General features: G+C 37.0%; 1 protein-coding gene across 4 annotated transcripts in view; it reads right to left on the bottom strand.

The window, feature by feature from the left end:
• rfx3 (regulatory factor X3) overlaps positions 1–22,732 on the bottom strand; it is a 174,269-nt gene that overhangs the window by 47,104 nt on the left and 104,433 nt on the right. For all 4 annotated transcript variants that reach the window (XM_062971958.1, XM_003216489.4, XM_062971955.1 and 1 more), the window contains 2 exons: positions 17,520–17,778; positions 9,359–9,433 (listed from right to left, as the gene is read on the bottom strand). In XM_062971958.1, the coding sequence (XP_062828028.1) occupies positions 9,359–9,433; positions 17,520–17,778 (334 nt within the window). The remainder of the gene's footprint in view (positions 1–9,358; positions 9,434–17,519; positions 17,779–22,732) is intronic.

The following is a 22,732-nucleotide window of genomic DNA, read 5'->3' as shown; positions in this document are numbered from 1 at the left end:
GTGTTTCGGTTATTGGATTACAACTTTGGACCTTAATATTTCATATTGGACATTGTTTCTTTGGACTAATTTTGACCTTTCCTGAAAGGTCTATTTCTGGACTATTTCATACACTTGCTTTTATTAACTTTATATATTCCTTCAATAAAGATATTAGTTAGATTCTGGCCTCTGTGTATGGTTATTGGTGCTCTGCAGCCTGGGTCGTGACAATTACTTCGTATGGAAAAGGCCCACAGGACCTCCAAAATGTGGAGTGTAAAGGCCCACAGCCCCCCAAAAACAAGACAAAACATGCACAAGCTTGGGTGTATTTGGAAATAAAAATGTTTTAGAAATAAAGCAGAGTAATTTGGGGAGGGGGGTGTTAGAGCCCGAGGAACCCAAAAATGGCCCGGAGGTGTCTTATCATGCTCTTCTTATATTTGCTATTGAGATAATTAATATACAAACACTCTAACTACATACACTGGGGAACACTTGAGAACTCGGGAGTGATTTGAAATAGGGCTCGCTCTTGCTGTTTCATTAATACATATCAAACAATACATAATAATATTTTAGCTCAAATACACGAATCACTTCTAGATATCACATTCAGAAATGTCTTTTAAATTAGTTATTGACATTATGAACATAAAAACTATACAATACATTGGGGGAAATGGTAATCTTTACCTTGGTATATAAAAAACACTTATTTACTTCATTAATGAACTGAAATAAGCATATCTAAAGAAACTAAAAATATCATAGCTTCAAATTTTGCACTTAACTCATTATAATTAACCAAGATAGATTGGAATACATATACTATTGCTATTTATCCCAAAGGAAAATACTGAATAGCAATTACTACAATCACTCACATTTAGCAATTAAATTATAAGTATAACCCTACCATGGTTTATAACTTATTGCAATTAATTTTAAATACTTTTAAAATTAATGTATTTACATTTTATTTTTGACAGAAATTAACTATGTATAGGCAAGCCCTGGGTTACAAACGGGATGGATTATTTAGGTTTGCTCTTGTTGAATTTCTTTGTAAGTTGGAACAAGTACATTTTTAAAGTGAAACTCCAGACATTTTTTTAGTGTTTAGGATAGCATAGGGAAGAGCTAATGCTCCTGTGGTGTTTGTTTTGCTGTCTGTGCTCCTATTCATAAGGCTTCACCTCACTCTGTCCCTGTGACAACTGGATTTTGAAAGTTTGGGGTTGTCATGGAAACAAGGATTGGTGAAAACCTTCAGTGGAGACACTTTTTCCCCATGATAACTCTTTCAGGAGTTAATTCCTCTTCCTAGGGCTAAATGTCCTTTCACTTCCCCTTGTCTCATCCCCTTTTGTAACTAGGAGTTGTATGTAAGTTGGATGTTTGTAGCTCAGGGACTGACTGTAGTTGCTGTTGACAAAGTCCATGATAAAAATAAAATTAATACATATTTCATTGGGATTTTGTTTTGGATTTTGAAGTGAAAATAAGGATGTTTTAAGTCATTTGTGGATCTCCAGATAACGTTAGACAACTACTCCCATAATCCCTCAACTAGGGTTTTTGAGAGCTGCAGCTGAACAATAAATAACTGGAGACTAAAGACTGCAAACCAGTTGGAAGGTAAAAATCAATGAAAATAAGTATGTTTAGCTGCACGAAACATCAAGTATGAGTAAACCAACAATCCTCTTGCACAGTGCAGCATATGCTGGTGAATTCTAAATCCTTTGAGGAAAGTAGGGGGTGGTAGCTATTAGCACAGTTGTGGTTATTAACGTTATAGCTAAGCAGAACTTTCCATGCATGTGCCACTGAAATATCTGGTGCTGGTGCAAGAAAGAGATGGACATCAAAATAAGAGAGAAACTATATGAAGGAGGGAGCAAGAACAAGTATCCCTATTTACAATCCACTTAAAGAGGGAAAAGTCATTAACCATGTATGTGGTTTTTCAGTTAGTTGTAATGTTTTAATTCAAGCAATCGATCTTTTCAATATATTTCAAACTGAACTTTTAGCCAGACATTGTTACTAACATGCAAACATGTACAATAATGTTAAAAACTCTGCTAAATTTCATTCTACATTCTTCCATCCCATGCAAAAAGGACTATGGGAAATTAAGATAAGCACAGAAGAGCAAAATATAGAAATTCAGATTCAAGATTCTAAGGATTCTGATCCAGTACTACCAAACATAGGGTTGATATCTCATTATTCTGCCTTAACTACAGTACCAATTTCAATAGTTTTATGTTTTATGAAACGGTTTAAGTATAGTGCAAATCACACTTTCACAGTAATTAAGACATAATAATTCAATTTGAACAGAGATCCTTCTGGCAGTAGTAAGGATAAAAACTAACAAAACAAAAATCACAATGACCTCTGCATAAAATTATTTATTATTAATAATACTCTATTCATTTATACCCTGTTCTCTCAATAACAGGACTCAGTACAATTAACAACATATAAAAACAGTGCCAGTTAAAATAATAATCTATATATATAAAAGAGTGATGGCATCAGGGCAGCGGACAAAACAACAAAACTACAGGCCCCCCAACCTTGAAATTTGACAACACAACCCATCATCCATGGCTCTAGGTTGATACAAGAAAAAGAAATGAAAAATTAAGTCCTAATTAGAGGGAGAACAATAATTGTTTTTTATCCAATTGCTGCCAGTTACAAAGCTAAGTTGGTCTCCTAGCAACCCACTCAGCCCAGGGAACAGGCACAAGAGTTTGGAGAGAACCCTAAGGGCCATCCAGCCCAGCAGAACACAATCCAAGCATTCACAACACATGGACAACATATAAATACTATACAATACTACACAGGGACATAGACCCCCTCTACCCTCACCACTTTCACAGTACACAAACAACCAAATGCATACTAAACATAAGGACAACCATACAACAGACATTCAATACCACCACTACCTCAACAAGTTCTCACCAACACCACCAGACAACGCCACAGCAACGCGTGGCCAGGCATAGCTAGTACAAAATAAAATTGTTAGGTTTGAAAACAATTAAACTAAGCAGAAAACTTTCAAAATATTTAAATGCATTAAAATTGACTATAAAAATTATTTAAATGTTCATAACATCCTTTACTATCCTTTTTTGGGAGACAATAAGGGTTTACTACTTTGAAATATTTTAATGAGTAAATGATGACCACAATAATAGAGATTGTCTTAACATGTAATATCATGCAAGGCATAATAGAAGACATCCTGTAGCTGTATTTTGAAAACTGTAGCTTGATTTTGTAAATTATCTATAGGAAAAACACCCCTATTAATTTAATTTAATCAGTTCTCCTAGAGGTATTTATGTAAACACATTTTAATTATTTTCTCTTTTAAAAATATCTAAATATAATGGAAAATGAATATTTCAAATTAATCAAGAGGGTTTCTTTCTCAGGCATTTAATTATAACCTGCTACTTTATATTTCTATGAGAAAATGTCCGCAGAAAGGTAAGATCTTCCATTTTTGATCACTAGATTTTCTATGAGGAAAAGTTAATATTGTGAGATGCATCTACTGTAAAGGCCAGTGCAAAATTAAAATTGAACTTTATACAGTCCTCGCTTTTTAAATAACACGTCTGGCCTGGCTTTCCTGTAAAAGAAAGGCAGATCAAAACCTGAAGAATACTGTAATTGTTTTATGAAACTTTACTCATTTGAAAAAAGCAATATAGAAAAATACGCAATAATAGAAATCATATAATTCACAAATACGTTAAAACATATTGTTCATTTATCTGTCAATCATAAATGTTAATAGATTGTACTAATGTTATTGGGATAACTTTTCCAGGGCTTTTGATCCCCAGAAATTTTATTTTAAGATTTCAGTATTTTAAGTATTTTTTATTGAAAATTTTGTATTTAAGGTTAGAAAGAAAGAAAAAAGGTTAACAAATGGTAGAGTTTTCACATCAAAAGTGGGAGAACACTGATTGTTTATAGGAAAGTAAGATTTCACTATTTAAACTTATGTTTATCTCTGTGCCAGTATTATGTCTAAATAGATGAAACTGTTTATTTAATGGCAGCTGTATGATGCACTCCCTCAGACAAATACAAAGTTAAATCCAAAATTATGCTGGCGATCTCTGCTCATACAATGAAACTTTCAGCTCTGCTTCTCTCCCCTGCATGCACCCTAAATGTGATCCACAGAATCTCTCTACTTTTGGGGGACACATAGATGGAAGCATGGGGGAGAGGATACACGAGGAAGCAATGGCCACCCTTCTGATAGAACAGTGATTTTCAACCTGTGGGTCCCCAGATGCTTTGGCTTTCAACTCCCATAAATCTTAACTGGTAAACTGGTTGGTAACCACTATGATAGAAGGGCACTATTTGCTATAGCTATCACTTTGTGATTTAAGAATGATCGGGGGCACAACACACAACCATTAATCACAGACTTTTGAGCAGTGACAAGTGGAATGAGGACAGAAGAAGCACCAGGTAAGGGAAACAGGACAGATTAAATGCCAGCATCTGCATGCACACAGATTGGGCGTACAGAGAATACAGTGGGGTTTGAGACTTAGAGAAACAGCAAACATGAACTGAGCCCCTTCTTCTCCACACCAAGAACATCCCCATCACACCACACTCAGTGGCCTGAGCATTTCTCAAGCCTTAACCTAGATCACTCCAGACAACAATAATCCTGCAATTAATTTCTTCTGGAAAAAAACAGATGCTTTCTGTTCTCTGTGATTGCAATACTGCAAGCATGTGTGCAAGCATCTCTGGCCCTCCTTTATATTTATGGCAGCTTTTATTTATCTTGATGGTACTGCTTAATTCATTACAGTATTTATTTTTTGTTCTACCATTTATAGGAATACTTTTAATGTGATCCAGTATGTGTCTCCCATGCAAGTAAATGTTCTTTGTATCCACAGGCCTCTAATCAAATAGAGTATCTCTACTGATACAGTAGAGTCTCACTTATCCAACCTTCGCTTATCCAATGTTCTGTATTATCCAGCTCAGTCTGCCTTTTAATAGTCAATGTTTTTGTAGTCAATGTTTGCAATACATTGTGATGTTTTGGTGCTAAATTCATAAATACAGTAATTGCTACATAACATTACCATGAATTGAACAGCTTTTTCTGTCAGTTTGTTGAAAAACATGATGTTTCACTGCTTACAGTAATTTGTAAAATCATAACGTGATTTGATGTTTAATAGGATTTTCTTTAATACCTCATTATCAAACATTTTCGTTATCCAACATTCTGCCAGCCTGTTTATATTGGATAAGCGAGACTCCACTGTACAATAGTAGAGGAGACAAACTTTACTTATTTACCCCTTTTCCTAAAGTCTCTGGGTTGCACTGCCCCTCAAAATCTGCCTTTGAGTATTCGGAAATCTCTACAACAGTATGGAAAATTTCGCTGAAGGCTGTCAAGGGAGAGGGAAATGAATAGAATCCACTCTCTCCCTTTCTACCATCCAGAGTGACCTGAATGCTTCTGCTGTTTGAAGAAAAAAAAAAAACCAGATTCAACTCAATGAGATGTGTTAATTATGATTTGATTGTAATTGGAGTAAATTCTTTAAAATCAATGAGGTGAGTAAGATCCACTAGTCTGACTAAGTTTGGAACTGCATTATATGGTCAGTGTGGACCCCTATTAATGCAGTTCAATGCAGTTAAGACTCCTACAGATTGCTCTGTGCAGAGGGGCATTGGTACCCTGTTTTAATATTATTGCTGGAGAAATCAGGATAATCCACTGTCAGGTTGAAGGGCAATTCTTCAACATTCCCCACTATAATTTCCCTATTTCAACATTATAATGAAATTTAACTTACAAAGAGAAGAGAGATGTATTTGGAAAGATGCTGGGATGAGGGCAAACAGTTCTTAATGTACATGGCTTCAGCCTCTAAAAGGAAATGCCTTCAAATCTATTTTTTCACTTGGATGTTTAGATCATGAAACTGTATAATTCTAGAATATGCAGTTATCTAAGGAAGTGCTTCTTAAACTTCTGGAGGCTCTGGGAATCAGAGGCACTGTGCTTCAATGATTCTAGAATCATAGAATCATAGAATAGTAGAGTTGGAAGAGACCTCATGGGCCATCCAGTCCAACCCCCTGCTAAGAAGCAGGAAATCGCATTCAAAGTACCCCTGACAGATGGCCATCCAGCCTCTGTTTAAAAGCCTCCAAAGAAGGAGCCTCCACCACAGCCTGGGGGAGAGAGTTCCACTGCCGAACAGCCCTCACAGTGAGGAAGTTCTTCCTGATGTTCAGGTGGAATCTCCTTTCCTGTAGTTTGAAGCCATTGTTCCGTGTCCTAGTCTGCAGGGCAGCAGAAAACAAGCTTGCTCCCTCCTCCCTATGACTTCCCCTCACATATTTGTACATGGCTATAATGTCTCCTCTCAGCCTTCTCTTCTGCAGGCTAAACATGCCCAGTTCTTTAAGCCTCTCCTCATAGGGCTTGTTCTCCAAACCTTTGATCATTTTAGTTGCCCTCCTCTGGACACATTCCAGCTTGTCAACATCTCCCTTCAACAGTGGTGCCCAGAATTGGACACAGTATTCCAGGTGTGGTCTGACCAAGGCAGAATAGAGGGGTATCATGATTCCCTGGATCTAGATGCTATACCCCTATTGATGCAGGCCAGAATCCCATTGGCTTTCTTAGCAGCCGCATCACATTGCTGGCTCATGTTTAACTTGTGGTCCACAAGGACTCCAAGGTCTTTTTCACATGTACTGCTGTCTAGCCAGGCGTCCCCCATTCTGTATCTTTGCATTCCATTTTTTCTGCCGAAATGAAGTATCTTGTATTTATCCCTGTTGAACTACATTTTGTTAGTTTCGGCCCATCTCTCTAGTCTGTCAAGATCGTTTTGAATTCTGCTCCTGTCTTCTGGAGTGTTGGCTATCCCTCCCAGTTTGGTGTCATCTGCAAACTTGATCATCGTGCCTTCTAACCCTTCGTCTAAGTCGTTAATAAAGATGTTAAAGAGAACCGGTCCCAGGACGGAACCCTGTGGCACTCCACTCTGGTTCTGATCATACCTCTCAGGCAGGTCCCAGATAGTGGAGCTTGGGGATATTTTCATGAAGCCACTGGGAGAGATCATCCATAAGCATGAGGCAGGGTGTTATCAGGATGCTGATGACACCCAAATGCCTTCAAAAACAGCTTCAGCTAAAGATAGTGTGACTCCTCTAAATGAATGCCCAGAGCAGGTAATGGGCTGGATGAGGGGAAAAAATGAAACTGAATCCAGACAAAACAGAGGTGCTTGCCCATCAAGGGTTCTCATCTGGGGATAGAGGTGTGTCAAACAGTTCTGGATGGGTTTACACTCCACCTGAAAGACTGCGCTCACAACTTGGGAATACTCCTGTATCTGTCTCTCCAAATGTCAGCCCAGGTAGATGCGACGGCCAGGAGTGCTTACAATTATTTCGGCTGTTATACCAGCTGTCCCTCTTCCTAGAGTTGGAGGACCTGAAAATCGTAGTGCACGCACTAGTAACCTCAAGGTTGGACTTCTGTAATGTGCTTTACATTGGCCACCCTTATACCAAGTTTGTAAACTCAGGTTCAAAATACAGCAGCCAGATTAGTTACGGGAACATCTAGGAGTGAGCACATCACACCTATCCTAAAGTCACTCCACTGGCTGCCAATTAGTTTCTGGACAAAGTAAAAGGTGTTGGTTTTGACCTTTGACCCTACATGGTTTGGATCCAGGTTACGTAAAGGATTGCCTTCTCCCATGCAATCCGCTCTACACACTTCGATCTTCGGGGGGGGGGGGGGGCGTCTGCTCCAACCAGCCAGAACCCAACTGACAACTACCACCCAGAGGATCTTTTCATCGGCCACTCCACAACTGTGGAATGACCTGCCAGAAGAACTCCAACAGCTAAATAAAGCAAAGTGAAGAACCTGCTTTGATTGAAGTCAAAAATCAGAATCTCCTCAAAGCACAGCAGACAAAGAATCAATACAAGAAAACTGTAAGGAATCAATACAAGAAAACTGCAAGGAGGCTGACGAAACCATTGATCACATCCTCAGCTGCTGTAAGAAAATCACACAGACAGACTACAAATAGAGGCACAACTATGTGGCCCAAATGATTCATTGGAACTTATGCCTCAAGTACCACCTCCCAGCAGGAAAGAACTGGTGGGATCACAAACCTGCAAAAGTATTGGAGAATGAGCACGCAAAGATACTGTGGGACATACGAATCCAGACTGACAAAGTTCTGGAACTCAACAGACCAGACATCACGGTTGTGGAAAAGAAAAAGGTTTGGATCATTGATGTTGCCATCCCAGGTGACAGTCGCATTGACGAAAAACAACAGGAAAAACTCAGCCGCTATCAGGACCTCAAGATTGAACTTCAAAGACTCTGGCAGAAACCAGTACAGGTGGTCCCGGTGGTGATCGGCACATTGGGTGCCGTGCCAAAAGATCTCAACCGACATTTGGAAACAATAGACATTGACAAAATCACGATCTGCCAACTGCAAAAGGCCACCCTACTGGGATCTGCACGCATCATCCGAAAATACACCACACAGTCCTAGACACTTGGGAGGTGTTCAACTTGTGATACGAAATCCAGCATATCTATCTTGTTTGCTGTGTCATAAAATAATAATAATAATAATAATAATAATAATAATAATAATAATAATAATAATAATAATGATGCTATCTGATGTTGAAGCCTACTGGATATTATCCCAACATACCAGAGAACATCACCATATTTGTGCCCACTGAATACAACTATTACTTTCCTTTCTGAAAACTTTCCATGGGCCATCGGTCAATAGCTTGCACACCAGCAGCAGTCCACAGACCACTGTTTTTTTTTTTTTTTAATAATGTTGATCTAGAGAAGAAGGTTTCATATAGGTATAGATGAATTTCTTTCCTTTAAAACCACAAAATTTTCAGTCATAATTGTCACATCATGTATTTTGTCAAGTAAGAACAAAATAAATATTTGTCAAACAGCATTACGAATTCTGGAATTGTTACTATAAAGTACACAGCATGAGTTGGGAAACATATATATTAAAACCAAAAGCAATGCTATTTGAATGAGAAAATCAAAGAGTAAATTTGGTAAACTGACATTTTCTTGATAAAAAGATACAGCATTCAACTGTGTAGAAATTTGAAAGTGGAAAGAAAGATCAAAAAGAAAAAGAAAGAAGCAGAACAAAATAAGCATTTAGAAGGTAGACTAAGCATGCAGAACAAGCAAGGGATTAGTTTACATCAAGAAGAGGCAACTTACATGGCTGTTGAGAAGAGAGCTTCTGTGAGTGGACAGACCATCAGACTTTTGCAGTGTCTCAATCGCCATTTCAATCTGATAATAGATGTCATTAAAAAAAAGGGCTCAAGACAAGATAGTAATAAAAGACTGACTACAGAAATACTGAAAGATTTCCCAAGTTGAAAAGGAATCTTTAGTTCAAAGATAGGTAATTACAATATACTGAAGGCATGATCCCCATATTTTGTACCTGTAAATACTGCATTTATTATTGCTTCCACAAAAACTGGAGGATAGTGTTCACAGAAAGTCTATCCCACCCCACTTCTGCTCATTCAGGAAAAATAAAGCAGGACATGATTACTAAACCATAACAAAAATAGTTAAAAATTTTGAGTACATTATACAATCCACATAAAGTCCAAAAATGCTGTCATATGAATATCTTGAAATAATTGATTGAGGTGCCATTCCCACATTCATTTATCTGTGAGTAAGTCTGAGTAAACTCTGTAATATTAATTTCTAAACAGCACTGGACTCTAATTTTAGAGTTGGTTGGGCTTAATTTTGTTTTACATGTCTCTTGACTCTTGTTTAAAAAGCAATAAACAAACTGCTCTCCTTAAAACATTATTTAGATTGTTCAAAAACCATCATGATACATTCATCTGCATGATATTTAGGACCTTCTACAAGGAATGTGGTAGGTAGCACATACTCAGAATTTATGTTATGTTTGAGGTTTTTGCCATGACAATTCTCACAACCCAAGAGCCACATGCTGAACAGTTTAGAAAGCTTTTTGTGCTTTTGGTAATGGCTGCTGGAAAAGAAATACACACAAATGCCAGGTGTGCATGTGTTTATCCTAAGCCCTCAGGTTCATTATTTGGTTTCTAGCCTTCTGGTGTAGAAGGCATTCCAATGTAATCTTAAGCACCTATTAATTCAAAGGGACAGTAAAAGATTCTATACATGGAAAATCATATGAAATGAAACAAAAGCTCCCCTTCAAGCTTATCAGAGAAATAAGAGAAAAAAGACTATTTTGTTGAATCAGAGTGAAATAACAGCGGAAATTAATTACTTGTTTAGAAAAGAAACCACAAGCATGCTTTGATTTTTCTGAACAGACACTTTCTAGTGATTATTCCACCTTGATTAGATTATGAAGAAACAAATTAGTATTGTGTAACTATATCAAATAGTCTATTCAACCAAATCCTATAAATTCCAAGAGGCAAAAGTCTTTTTGAGCTCTGCCATCAGAGATCAGTTTGATTGGAGATGGCAGGGTTCAAACTTGGGAATACATGCATACAAATCATATGTTCTATACTTAATAAAAGTACAGAATTTATAAAAATATTTAAAACTTATCATAATAATGTTTTTGCTAGAAAAGATTAACTTTATGTATTTGTTACCAGTTTCTTACTTGAGTTTCCAAAGCATCTAGCATTAAACATATAAAATTATACCAAACATTAAAAAATACACAAAAACTCAAATTGACACAGGCATCGGTAAATAACCCTGAAACAGGAAGAATGTGTCACCAGGAAGGTTCAAAATCTTGCTAGAAGAGAACCAGCTTAGTCTAGTGTCTAAAGGCTAATAAAGGGAAGTGAGGCTTACTTTCCTTGACAGTATTTCATAGATTCATGCTATCACAGATGTGATATATCCGGATTTGCTCAAGTATAATGCACCATCGAATGCAATGCATACCTCAATTTTAAGGTGTAAATTACAAAAAAAAAATGCTTTCAAATGTAATGTGAGGTGGTGGTGCCCAGAAAAGGCTGGTGGGAAGCCACATCCCTCTCTCAGGCCTGATATAATTTAGTCAAAAAAAGTGAGTACAGTATTAGATGTTAGTTAATATGGTAATTCTGCATATTGTTCACATGGGAACAGATCTGACCTGCACATCTTGGCCCTTGTAGAGACCTATATTTATTTATTTATTTACAGCATTTTTACCCCGCCTTTCTCACCCAAGGGGACTCAAGGGCGCTTACAAAATCTGGCAAAAATTCAATGTCAATAACAAGTTCAAAAAATAAAGCATAACACATTTATTTTTACAATATCTATGGACCGTGAGCTATATGTTGTGCAGGCAGGGAGTGCTGTTGAAGGTCAAAGCAGTTTAGGGCACTGGAACATATGTGGTTGGCTTCCCTAAAATAATTCCATTTTAGCGGGAAGATCTTGATTAGATTAATATAAAAAACAACAAAATAACACTTTCAAAGTACTTTACTGATTTCATCCATTCATGATAAAATAAAAATGCCCATGTAAAGATCGTATGCTGCATAGAACAAAGATAGAGATGGTAAGGACACAGAAGAATTTAAATGTGTATCTAATCCCTGGTTACTAGACAGAATTTGGACCCTTGGCATCCACTTTCTAACATATTATGACATAGGAGGCACCATGCTTCAAAGCAGACTCTTAGTTTACCAGAACTCAAGCAACCAGCAATACAATTCAATAAATAATACATTAAGTGAGGCATATATTTGTCTTAATTTCATTTTCATTGATGTATTTTAATATTAATATCAAGTCAATACAAAGTTTATGGCCTATTAGGCCTATTTTTAATATTAACTCTCAAGCAACCAGAAACTAAATTATCTGGCATCTTCCAATCCCCATGGGTGCTGACTAATTGAGGCCACTTCTACACTGCCATATAATCCAGATTATCAATCTGCTTTGAACTGGATTATATGAGTCTACACTGTCACATAATCCAGTTCAAAGTAGATAATCAGGATTGTATACGGCAGTGTAGAAGGAGTCCGAGAGTCTTCTGTAAAAGTAGAAATGCAATGCAAGAATTCTAAACGTGAGAGAAAACTGCAAAAAAACAAAAAACCCAGAGAACAAAACCTTGATCTGGTCAAGAAGACACTCTGCAAACCACCAAAGGCAAAAATGCAGAGTAAAAATGGAGTCAGAAACAAAGTTAAACCAAAAAGCCATTTCAGAAAATACACAATCACCAACATTGATTGGGTAACTTCTGTGTATTTTCTGAAAATACACAGAAGACTTTTACTTTTACAGAAGATTCTCGGGCCCCTTCTACACTGTCATATACAATCCTGATTATCTATTTTGAACTGGATTACGTGGCAGTGTAGACTCTTATAATGTAGATCAAAACAGATTGATAATGATGGTGGTGAATATGCTGGAGGTGGGAGCGGCTAATACCAAAATGCTTATGTATTACTTTTGAAAGCTTTTGAATGATGCACTGTGCAGAAGCAGATAAACTCATTAGTGTGAGTTAGAGACAACAGAGAAAGTCCTTCAAAAAGATAATACTCTGGTATTACACAAAAGCATTTTATTACTTTTTATGTTATTTAGGAACACAACGTATTTTCTAAGAGCATTTTTAGAAAAGACTATTATTATTAATTTTCCAGGATTTCTTGTAGTATGTGAAGTCATTACTTCAATTGATGAATGATGGAAATTTGAAGGTAACATAGTTGCAGTAAGGGTATATCATATTGTATTATGAAAGTTATTGTCCTTATATGCCATCCGTACAATGTGTGGCAATTCTTATCACAAAGAACAACTGAAGTTGACATTGTTTATAGTCCAATTGGAATATTTTCAATTATTTCTAGTACAGTAGAGTCTTGGTTATCTGACCTCCGCTTATCTGACATTCTGTATTATCCGACAAGATGCGGCCAGCACAGATTTTTCCTTCCCAGCAAGCACCCGGCGTTTGAACAGGTCCGCTGTCCTCTCCAAGTGCCAGATGTTTGCAGGGAGGGAAAAGTTTAATCCCTTCTGGCAAGCAACCAGTGCTTGGAGAGCCTCGTTGCATGTAATGTAACTTTCTCTGCATTTCTCTGCAGGTTGGAGTAAGTTGCCTTCCAGTAGAGACAGAAACAGCAGGGAGTCTATCAACATGATGGGAATGCATGCAGAGCCAGCTGGCAGTTGTGGAATTTAGAAAAACAGCTGTTTCTCGGCAACGCACAGCTTTTCCTTAATCCCTCCTTATTATCCAACATTTTCACTTATCCAACATTCTGCCTGCCTGTTATGTTGGATAAGTGAGACTCTACTGTATTTCCAAAGAGGGTATTCAGAACATGTGTGATTCATGCAAGATAGAACAAAACTAATTCTTATTGGTAGATAAACCTCATGAAAAATATAGATAATTGGATATTCACAAAGAACATATTGCGATTATACTGATTTTATCTTTGACTCTCAGAAATATTGCTCCCTTAATAAACGGCTATTCTAAAGAAGTTTGTGTACAAGTAAACAAAAATTTTTGTTTACCACAGCTTAATAATAAAATGCTATAATGGTCAATAGTTTTAGTAGAGGGTTTTGAATAATTTTCCTGAGACAAAATGATGATATACCTATCATGATGACTTTACATTGTCTCGAAGTAGCTCTCTTCAGTTTAGAATACTCCTCTGGGCATGGGGAGGGGGTGGGGATCTGGATAACAAGATTTTAGAGGACACTCAACTAAATAAATGCATTAATGACTTACTTTTTTAACATTCAAATTAGAACATACGAATTGTTATTGCTTTTTCTAACATATACATACAAATGAAGCTGGAGAGCAAATGGATTCCTAAGCCACAATTATTCAGTATAAAGATTAGAAACACCATTAAATATTTGGCCTCTATTTATTTATTTATTTACTACATTTATATGCCACCCTTCTCACCCCGAAGGGGACTCAGAGCGGCTTACAAATTAAATTTACATACAATATTATATTATTAGCATAGTACAATACTGGCAATAAATTACTATATTGTACTATATCTATTCTCATCTATCATCTATTAGCAGCTATTTGTAAGCAGCTGCATTAGAGAATAAGGTGAAGTCACATAGCTCACTTCAGCAGATGAACTGAGATTGACATTTGGTTCATCCTTTCCCAGAACTGGAGACATGAGAAAGGTCAGAGTTCAGTGGCACAGCACATGCTTTGTACCCTGAAGACTACATCTTTGGCAAATTCAGCAAGAACAATGATATTGATTTATGCATTTATTTATATCCTGTCTTTATCCTGACATGGGCCCATAGATTAGATAATAGAAATAAGAGACATGGCAACCAAACAAACTTGAGTAGAAAATAATCTTCAAAACATAGATAAAAGATGGCTGGTATCAATTATTGATTTATCATATTCTACTTCAATTATCATAATTCAAACTTATTTATCTGTAGAGGTTGCAGAAATAATAAACAAATATCTTTACTTCTGGTAAAAAGAAAGAGAAGTAAACAGAATATAGTTCTTAATACAGATAAGATTGTTGTCATGCTCATCCATAATGATTTTTTTTAAAAAATCAAGAAGGAAAGCAATTATTTAGTGCAAAGTGACACTATAAAAACAAATCTAAAACTTAATTTTAAGCCACTATTTTTATTTCATCATCATTATAACCACAATACAAGTTATGCTCCAACTACAGGGGCTGAAGAAGAAATGGTAAAATTTTATGGCGGAAGCCAAGAGGAAACAAAATTAAAAACTAAAATAGGACTTCTTGTTATTCATTGATGATCAGAATGCAAAAAAAAGAAAAAAAAAGATGGTAGAAACAAAAATGGCACGAAAATTTGGTTTAGGATCAAGAAATTAATTAGGACAGTGACTTCTTGAATTTTGCATGGTCAACAGTTTATTCATCACCAACACATTCTTCAAGCTGGCTGTATACATGGGCAGCAGCTAATAGCCAATATAAAAATCAAATAGATTACATAATTGGAAGCAAAGGTGGAGAAGCTCCATTCTCTCTGCAAAAATAAGAATAGGAGCATATTGTGGCACAGAAGCTTAGTAATTTTGAATTTATTTATTAGAGATTATGGGGACAACCCAGAATCAATAAGAAGCAAAAGTAAAAGGTGACAGTAATAGCACCCTGGATGCTATTACATTATCAACAACTTTTGTGCAGGGACAAGGAAAACTATGTTGAGAAATAGAAAGACATCAAAAAGGAAAAAGGAACAAAAGGAACAAATATCCTTCTAAACAAAATCTAAGAAATCAAATGAAAATTTAAGTCAAAAATCGGGTGCTCTATGACTCTGGGGAACACATTATATGGCCAACTACAGAAATAAAATGACAGCGCAAACATATCTTGGCTCAATCATTAATCAAAATGGAGAATACAGTCAAGAAATCAGAAAAAGTCTAGGGCTTGGAAGGGCAATGATGAAAGAACTGGACAAGATAAAGAATTTTCAAGATCTCCTTGCCATCTCTGACTGAGCTATAAACCCAAAAGCCTTTGCTCTAGTTAAAATTAAACACAATTTAATGTGTCATCCAAATCTGAAATAGTGATGTTTAATTTACATCTATAGTACATTAGAGTCAACTCAATATTATGGTTTAATCCTAGCTGGTTGTGTTGGTCTGCCTTTGCTGCCCAGCTCAAAAGCCAAATCACTATCAACATTCTCAGTGCAGACCTTGCTGTCTCTCTTCACTATTTCTGGCGAAAGGTTTCTATTCTGACCCACCTCCACACTGAGTAGCTCACCCTTTCAAGTTCAACAAATTTCTACATTGAAGCTCTGTGAATTAATAAGGGCACTTTTACGTGTAACTAATAATGTACGCCTTTGCTCCCAGCAAGTAATAGCAAAGTTCAACAGCTGTCAAGTGTGCAGTTTGACCTAAGGTTTTTCCCAACTACACTATTTTACACACTCACTATCTGCTAAATGCTATTCCTGCAAAATTCTCCATAGCACACAAGTAATTCCTAATACCTGTTCTACTTGCTCAACATTAAATTTGAAATAATGCAAAGTATATGCTTAAGAGAAATCACAGGTGAAGACGGATAGTTTCTGAAGGCAGTGGAAGTCTGGGAGAGCATTGTGAACAGGGAAAGATCATTTGAAATGTGCTCATGAGAATTCTTTTTTCCACGGCTCTTATTAGAAGAAGTAAATACTTGCAACTCAATAGGGTTTTTTGAGAGAGGAGTGGAGAAATGGTAGAATGGGTTCACTGGAGGTTTGGAGGATATCCCTACACATTTTAAAACTCATGATTTTGAATAGCTGTGAAACAAGCCTCTACAACGACTATTAATTTCTTCTCTCAGGCTCAATATTCTTTGACTGCAAAGCAGATACTGTATATTATTTAGTTTTAATGCAATCTTTCTGCCATGCATTTGCCCAGATTTAGAGTCCTTTGTTACAATCCATTTGTAGCAATAATTTAGCTGTAAATTTCCACTTTTATATTCAGATCATCCTAATGTATGAAGAAGCTATCATTTTGTGTCCAATTCCCATCAGTATTTTGTACCTGGCTTTCATTGGTGGGAGTCTTGTAATTCCGTCAAAAAACAAAGCAAAACCCACAAGACTGAAATCTGCCAACGTCTATCCCTTGTGCCTACTTAGTGATCTGAGGGGAATACATAAGCAAATCCCATTGGTATGCTTTGAGAAAGACTTTGTTAAAGCACTGGTTAGTGGGTAGTGAGAACACTTTCAGAAATGCTACTGGACAGCTGATTGTGAAAGAACCATGTTCAGTGTACAACTTCACTGACCTGACACCTTTAAGAGATGAAAAACCCACCAAAGAGGGCAAGCAAACCACATTAAACCCAAGGGTTGGCACACTTTCACCAGAACAGGCTGACATACAAATACCAGCTACAAAGTCCAGAAATGGAATCAAATGACATATATCATGATACTATCAAATCTAACAAAATTTCACAATTATTTTTATGATTAAAGGGAATACCATATTTAAAAAAATGCTTTATGTTCATGTCAATTCCAGTTAAAATGAGTAATAATAAAGGAAAAAAACTTTTTTGGATTTTTTGTTTACACACAATGGATCTGAATTATTTGGAGCAAAATTCACCATGAGTTGTTGCTATGTAGCTGTTATTCAATTCCTCGTCCTTGTGCAAGTCACAATGAAATAAACAGAAGTTGCATGGCAACAGTGGTAGGTGGACTCTGTCTATATTGAGCAAACCTATGATTCTGTTACTGAAAACAAACACAACAGAAAGATATAATGAGGACCAAGCATCTAGCTATATAAAGATACATAACAATCTGAACTACTTACTGTAGCTGGGGAGGCTCGGGTTGTGTGAGTCACTGAATGGCCAGAGTTTTCCATTGAATTGCCAATCAGGTAGGTACCTCCAGTGCTGCTGATGAGTTGTCCTCCAGTGACACCCATCTGAATGCCTCCAGTGCCCACCATACTATGAGAAGAGACCACAGTTGTCACCTGTGCAGAACTTCCTTGGGTATCGAAGTAATTCCCCCCAGTGTTTTGGCTGTACATCTGAGTGTCTGTATAAGGATACGTGGTTGTTCGTCTTAAGGAAAAGAAAAATGAAAAAGGAAAAGATTTTTTATATATATATCAATGTCCCTTGATTAGGAAGCGTTACCAGTTTCATTGCGAAGTGACAGGTTAAAAAACTATAATGAAACTAAATAACATTATTTATCTTTTTGTATGTACCAATACTTTAAAGATTCTGTCTCTTCTCCTAAGTTGTCTTTTATTTTCTTGAAAAGGCTATCAAGGATTTATCAGAAAACAGAAACAGAGGAAAAACAGTTAATTGTTTTCAATAATAGAAGAGTAAAAGATATGTATTTGTTCATTTTCAAAACAACAAAAGCATGTAAAGTATTACATCAGTGATATCACCGACAAGGGCCTTTAGTTCAAATATTCATTCACAGCAGATTGAACATATGTAGTTGCAGAAAAAAGTCTTTTTGATTAAGAGCTAGTAGCTTGTACAAGTAGATGCTACAGAAATTGGGCAGGTTGAGCATAAAATGTGTGTGCACAACCATATAAAACAACTAGCTGTGCCCGGCCACACGTTGCTGTGGCTTATGGGAATTATTTGTTGGTCAGGTAGAATAGCAGTGAATAGCCTTGCAGCCTCAAAGCCTGGCCGTTTTCTTCTTTTGGGAATCCTTGTTTGGTGAGCTGGAATACAATGGAATAGGCTTGCTGCTTGGAAGGCTGGGTACTTGTGTTCTAGGGAAATGTTTTTTTGGGGGGCTGCTAGAATTACACTGAAATGCTGCTTCAAAGCCTGGCTGCTTGCTACCTAGGGGAATCTTTGGTTAGTCAGCTTCAATAGTGCAGAGTAGTATCGCTGCTTCAAATCGCGTCTTCTACCAAGGTTAATCCCTTGTTGGTCTGGTTGAATTGCACTGAATAGCCTTGCAGCTTCAATGCCTGGCTGTGTTATAGCTAGGGGAATCCTTGTTTGGCGAGCTAGAATAGCACCCTCAATCAAAGAGCCACTTTGAAACCTGGCTACTTCCTTTGTAGGGGAATCATTGTTTGGCCAGCTTGAATTGCACTGAATAGTCTTGCAGCTTAAAAGCCTGGACGCTTTCTACATAGCGGCATCCTTCGTTAGCCAGGTTGAATGGGACGGAGTAGCCTTGTGGCTTCAAAGCCTGGGGGTTTTCTATCTAGGGGAAATCTTGGTTGACCAGAATGAACAGCACTGAATAGCCTTGCTGCTTGCAAGTCTGGCCGCTTTCTACCTTGTGGAATCCTTGGTTGAACAGGTTGAATGGCAATGAATAGTCTCGGTGCGGTAAGTATGAATGCTGCAATTAGTTACCTTAATTAGCATTTAATGACCTTGCAGCTTCAAAACCTGGCTTCTTCCTGCCTGGAGGTTAGTTGGGAGGTGTTAGTTGGCCCAGGTTGTTTCCTGTCTAGAATTCCCATTTTCAGAGTGTTCTTCTTTATTTACTGTCCTGATTTTAGAGATTATATCGTTCTGTTTTATAAATATAATTTTATATATTATATTTATAATATTATATTATTTGCTTTGAACTGGATTATATGAGGCCCCTTCTACACAACTGTATAAAATCCACACTGATTTGGATTATATGTCAGTGTGGACTCAAGATAACCCAGTTCAAAGCAGATACTGTGGGTTATCTGCCTTGGTATTCTGAGTTATATAGCTGTGTGGAAGGACCTTGAGTCTACACTGTCATATAATCCAGTTCAAATCAGATAATCTGCATTTTATAGACAGTATGGAAGAGGCCTAAGTGACGCCTAACTCTGCCTGTGCCCAGGTCATTGTGGCTGAGTGGGTTGCTAGGAGATGAAGGGGGTGGGGCCTAAAGGGGGCGGGGCCCACCCTTCTGACTGCAGCCAGGGGGAAAAACAGCTCTTCTTCATCCTCTAATTTGGACTTTATTTTTCTAAGTTTTTTTGTTTGCTTGGATGACTATGTCTTTTGTGGCCAAATTTGGTGTGATTGGGTTCAGTGGTTCTGTTGTTTACTCCATAGTAAAACGGCACATTACATTTTTATATATATAGATGATGGGGTAACTTGTAGCCCCCTTCCAAATCTGGAGGGCCCCTCACATCAGCCCCAACCAGTGGTGAGGGTTAATGGGGTTTATAGCTCAATGATATGTTAGCATTTTGAAGGAGGAAAGATTATTTGAAATGAGAATTCTTTCATGGTTTTCATTAGAAGAGGTGGATAATTGCAACTCTAAAGAGTTTTTTGAGAGAGGAGTGGGCAAATGGTGGAATGGGATTATAAACTGCATGTTTTTATCCAAGGGCTGTACAAACACTCACAAGGCACACATTTTACACAGAGGTTTGCCTACATATATTGGGGGGCAAAATTGATAAGGGAATAAGCTGCTTCCTCAGCCCTGCTCAGTCTCCTTTTTAATTCAGGGGAAAGGTGTGATCTGGACATTTACTTGCATTTGCCTGAACACAAGTAAAAATCTGCATGATCAGGGAACTGATCACATAGAGGCTTCTACTATTACTCAAAAATACATGGATATGTTGCTCTGCAGAACTCTCTGTTCAATGCTGGAAGTTTGCTTGTGAGCCCATGGCCCATGCCTAAAGGTGAGCAGGCTAAATGCATGCATACATTTTTTTATTCACTCTAAACCTTTTATAGCAATTCTCTGGGGTGGGGAGGAGGGCAGCACTAGTAATTTTAGCTAAAGGCTATATCTTTTATATTTTCCAAGATTTCAAGTATGATATGTACATGGAATACACCCACACACTGATTTGTTCCCAGGTGACACTATTATGATTCTATGTAAATGTCATGACAATGATTTACTGTCTTTCATAAATTAGTTCTCCTGTCATCTTATCATGCTTAGTCTGTACTTGTGCTGAAGGGGATCCTAACTCTTTCTCATTTGCACATTTAGCTGCAACACAATAATCTTTATATGGAAAAGTGTTATTATTTCATTTTCAAATTATTTTTACAAAATTAACAGTTTTTTTTCTGTATATGCATTTTAACTGCTATGAATATCGAACTGACATAAGAATTCTAACTCAGTAGCCTTCAATTCATAAAAGCATATCTCAGATAAAAATTTGTTGCTCTTTAGGGCTCAAATAATTTTTCTGTCATTTTAATTACAAAACATGAAAGGAGTTGCTCTTCTGGAAATTGGTATTAATTTATTGTTACATCTCAATTGTTGTCTATGTCACATCATTAAATACAAATTGATCTTCCCTGGTATTCCAAAATCCAAAATCCAGTGTTCCCTCGCTACTTCATGGTTCACTTTTCGCGCCCTAGATGTTTTGCGGGTTTTTAATAAACACTAAAATAAAAGTATAAATCATAAAATAATATTATAAATTTCTTATAAATCCCTCTTTCTACTTCCTTCCTAAGGAGAAGCCTAAGGAAGGGAGAGAAAAGGAGGCTGAAGCAGCTTTGCTTACATCTCACAAGGCAGCGGCAACGGCAGGAGCATGCATGCGCATGCTTGAGACGCAAGGAGGGGACAGAGACGCTACTTGCAAACAACACAAATATAGTGTCCCTACTTCGTGGATTTTCACTTTTCGTGGGTGGTCCTGGAACGTAACCCCTGAGATAAGTGAGGGAACACTGTAGTATGAACACAAAAATTATCCATACAGGTAGCTGAGATAGTGATGCCTTTGCTTTCTTTGTATACAAACTTCATTACACGGACAAACCTATTACAATGTTGTGTATAAAATTACTTTCAGACTATATGTATAAGGTGTACATGAAACATGAATGAATTATACGTTTAGACTTGGGTCCCATCTTACATATGCAAATACAGGGATTCCAAATTCTGGGGGGAAAATGACATCTGACATAATTCAGGTCCTAAGTATTTCAGATAAAAGATACTCAATCAGTACCATCTATATTAATTTTCTGAGACTATACTTCTGAAAGCACTCCTTCTAGATAATTTAACAACATTCTCCCTAACTGTCCCACTTGGCAGGAAATATGAATCCTCTGTCATCCCTTTTTTAAGATGCTTTAAAATGTGTATCTCTCTTCCTCTCACTTTCCTCCTTTCCTCTCAGCTTACTTCAACGGATGAAAACTGTATTCAGAGTGCAAAAGTAGTTTACATTCAGTTAACTCAGCAGGGGGAACAGGAGAGACAGAATCTTGCCCTTCCCACTAGATTTAGACACAAGCAAGCTATTGGAGCCTCTCCTAACGTGTGTGCTTTTTCCTCACTAATATACTTAGCTATTTTAACCACAGATGGATGTGTAGAAAATGTGTACTGTTTCTTGTTTTACAGTTTTAAAAGCTGCTAATAGCCATAAAAACTGTGACATCAAAACAGAGTTTTAGTTAATTTCTCTCTATACCTAAAAGCAATCTTTGCTGCAATGATACATATAATTGTCTTGGAGAAAAAAAATATTCAATACAGCGAGGCTGACTGTATTAAAATGAGAATGTGCCCATCTAGATATTGTATTAACTTCACATTTAGTGGAAAGGTGCTACATGTCTTTCCACATGCTTGCTCAAGAAAGGGACCATCTTTAAAATGATTCTGGGTTGTCCCCATAATTTCTAATAAATATATTCAAAATTACTATTCAGGAATAATTTAACATGCAGCTACAAATTTGGCAGCACTACTGTCCCTTTATCGTTTGTAGAAATGCCAAAAGAAGCAGGGCTTATTTTTGTGCACAAGAGATAAGTGTAAAGTAGAGACAACACTGCCAAAATACTCAGTCTTTCTTTGTGTCTCCGATAGGAGTTTTGAAAAGTCAGAGATCTGTGATAGATATAATTTCTGATATCAAATCTTCATTTCCTAGAGATTCACATAAGAACATCATAGTGGCGCATGAGTGAGATTTTCTCTCTTTATGCATGTTTATATAGCACATTCTATTGGAGTGAGTAACACAGTAGTGCTGGAAAGAAACATCTTGCTATTTCTTCATTTAAAATGTCT

The sequence above is a fragment of the Anolis carolinensis genome, chromosome 2, assembly GCF_035594765.1.
Source record: "Anolis carolinensis isolate JA03-04 chromosome 2, rAnoCar3.1.pri, whole genome shotgun sequence".
Lineage (NCBI taxonomy): Eukaryota > Metazoa > Chordata > Lepidosauria > Squamata > Dactyloidae > Anolis > Anolis carolinensis.
This window is presented reverse-complemented; position numbering and strand designations above follow the sequence as displayed.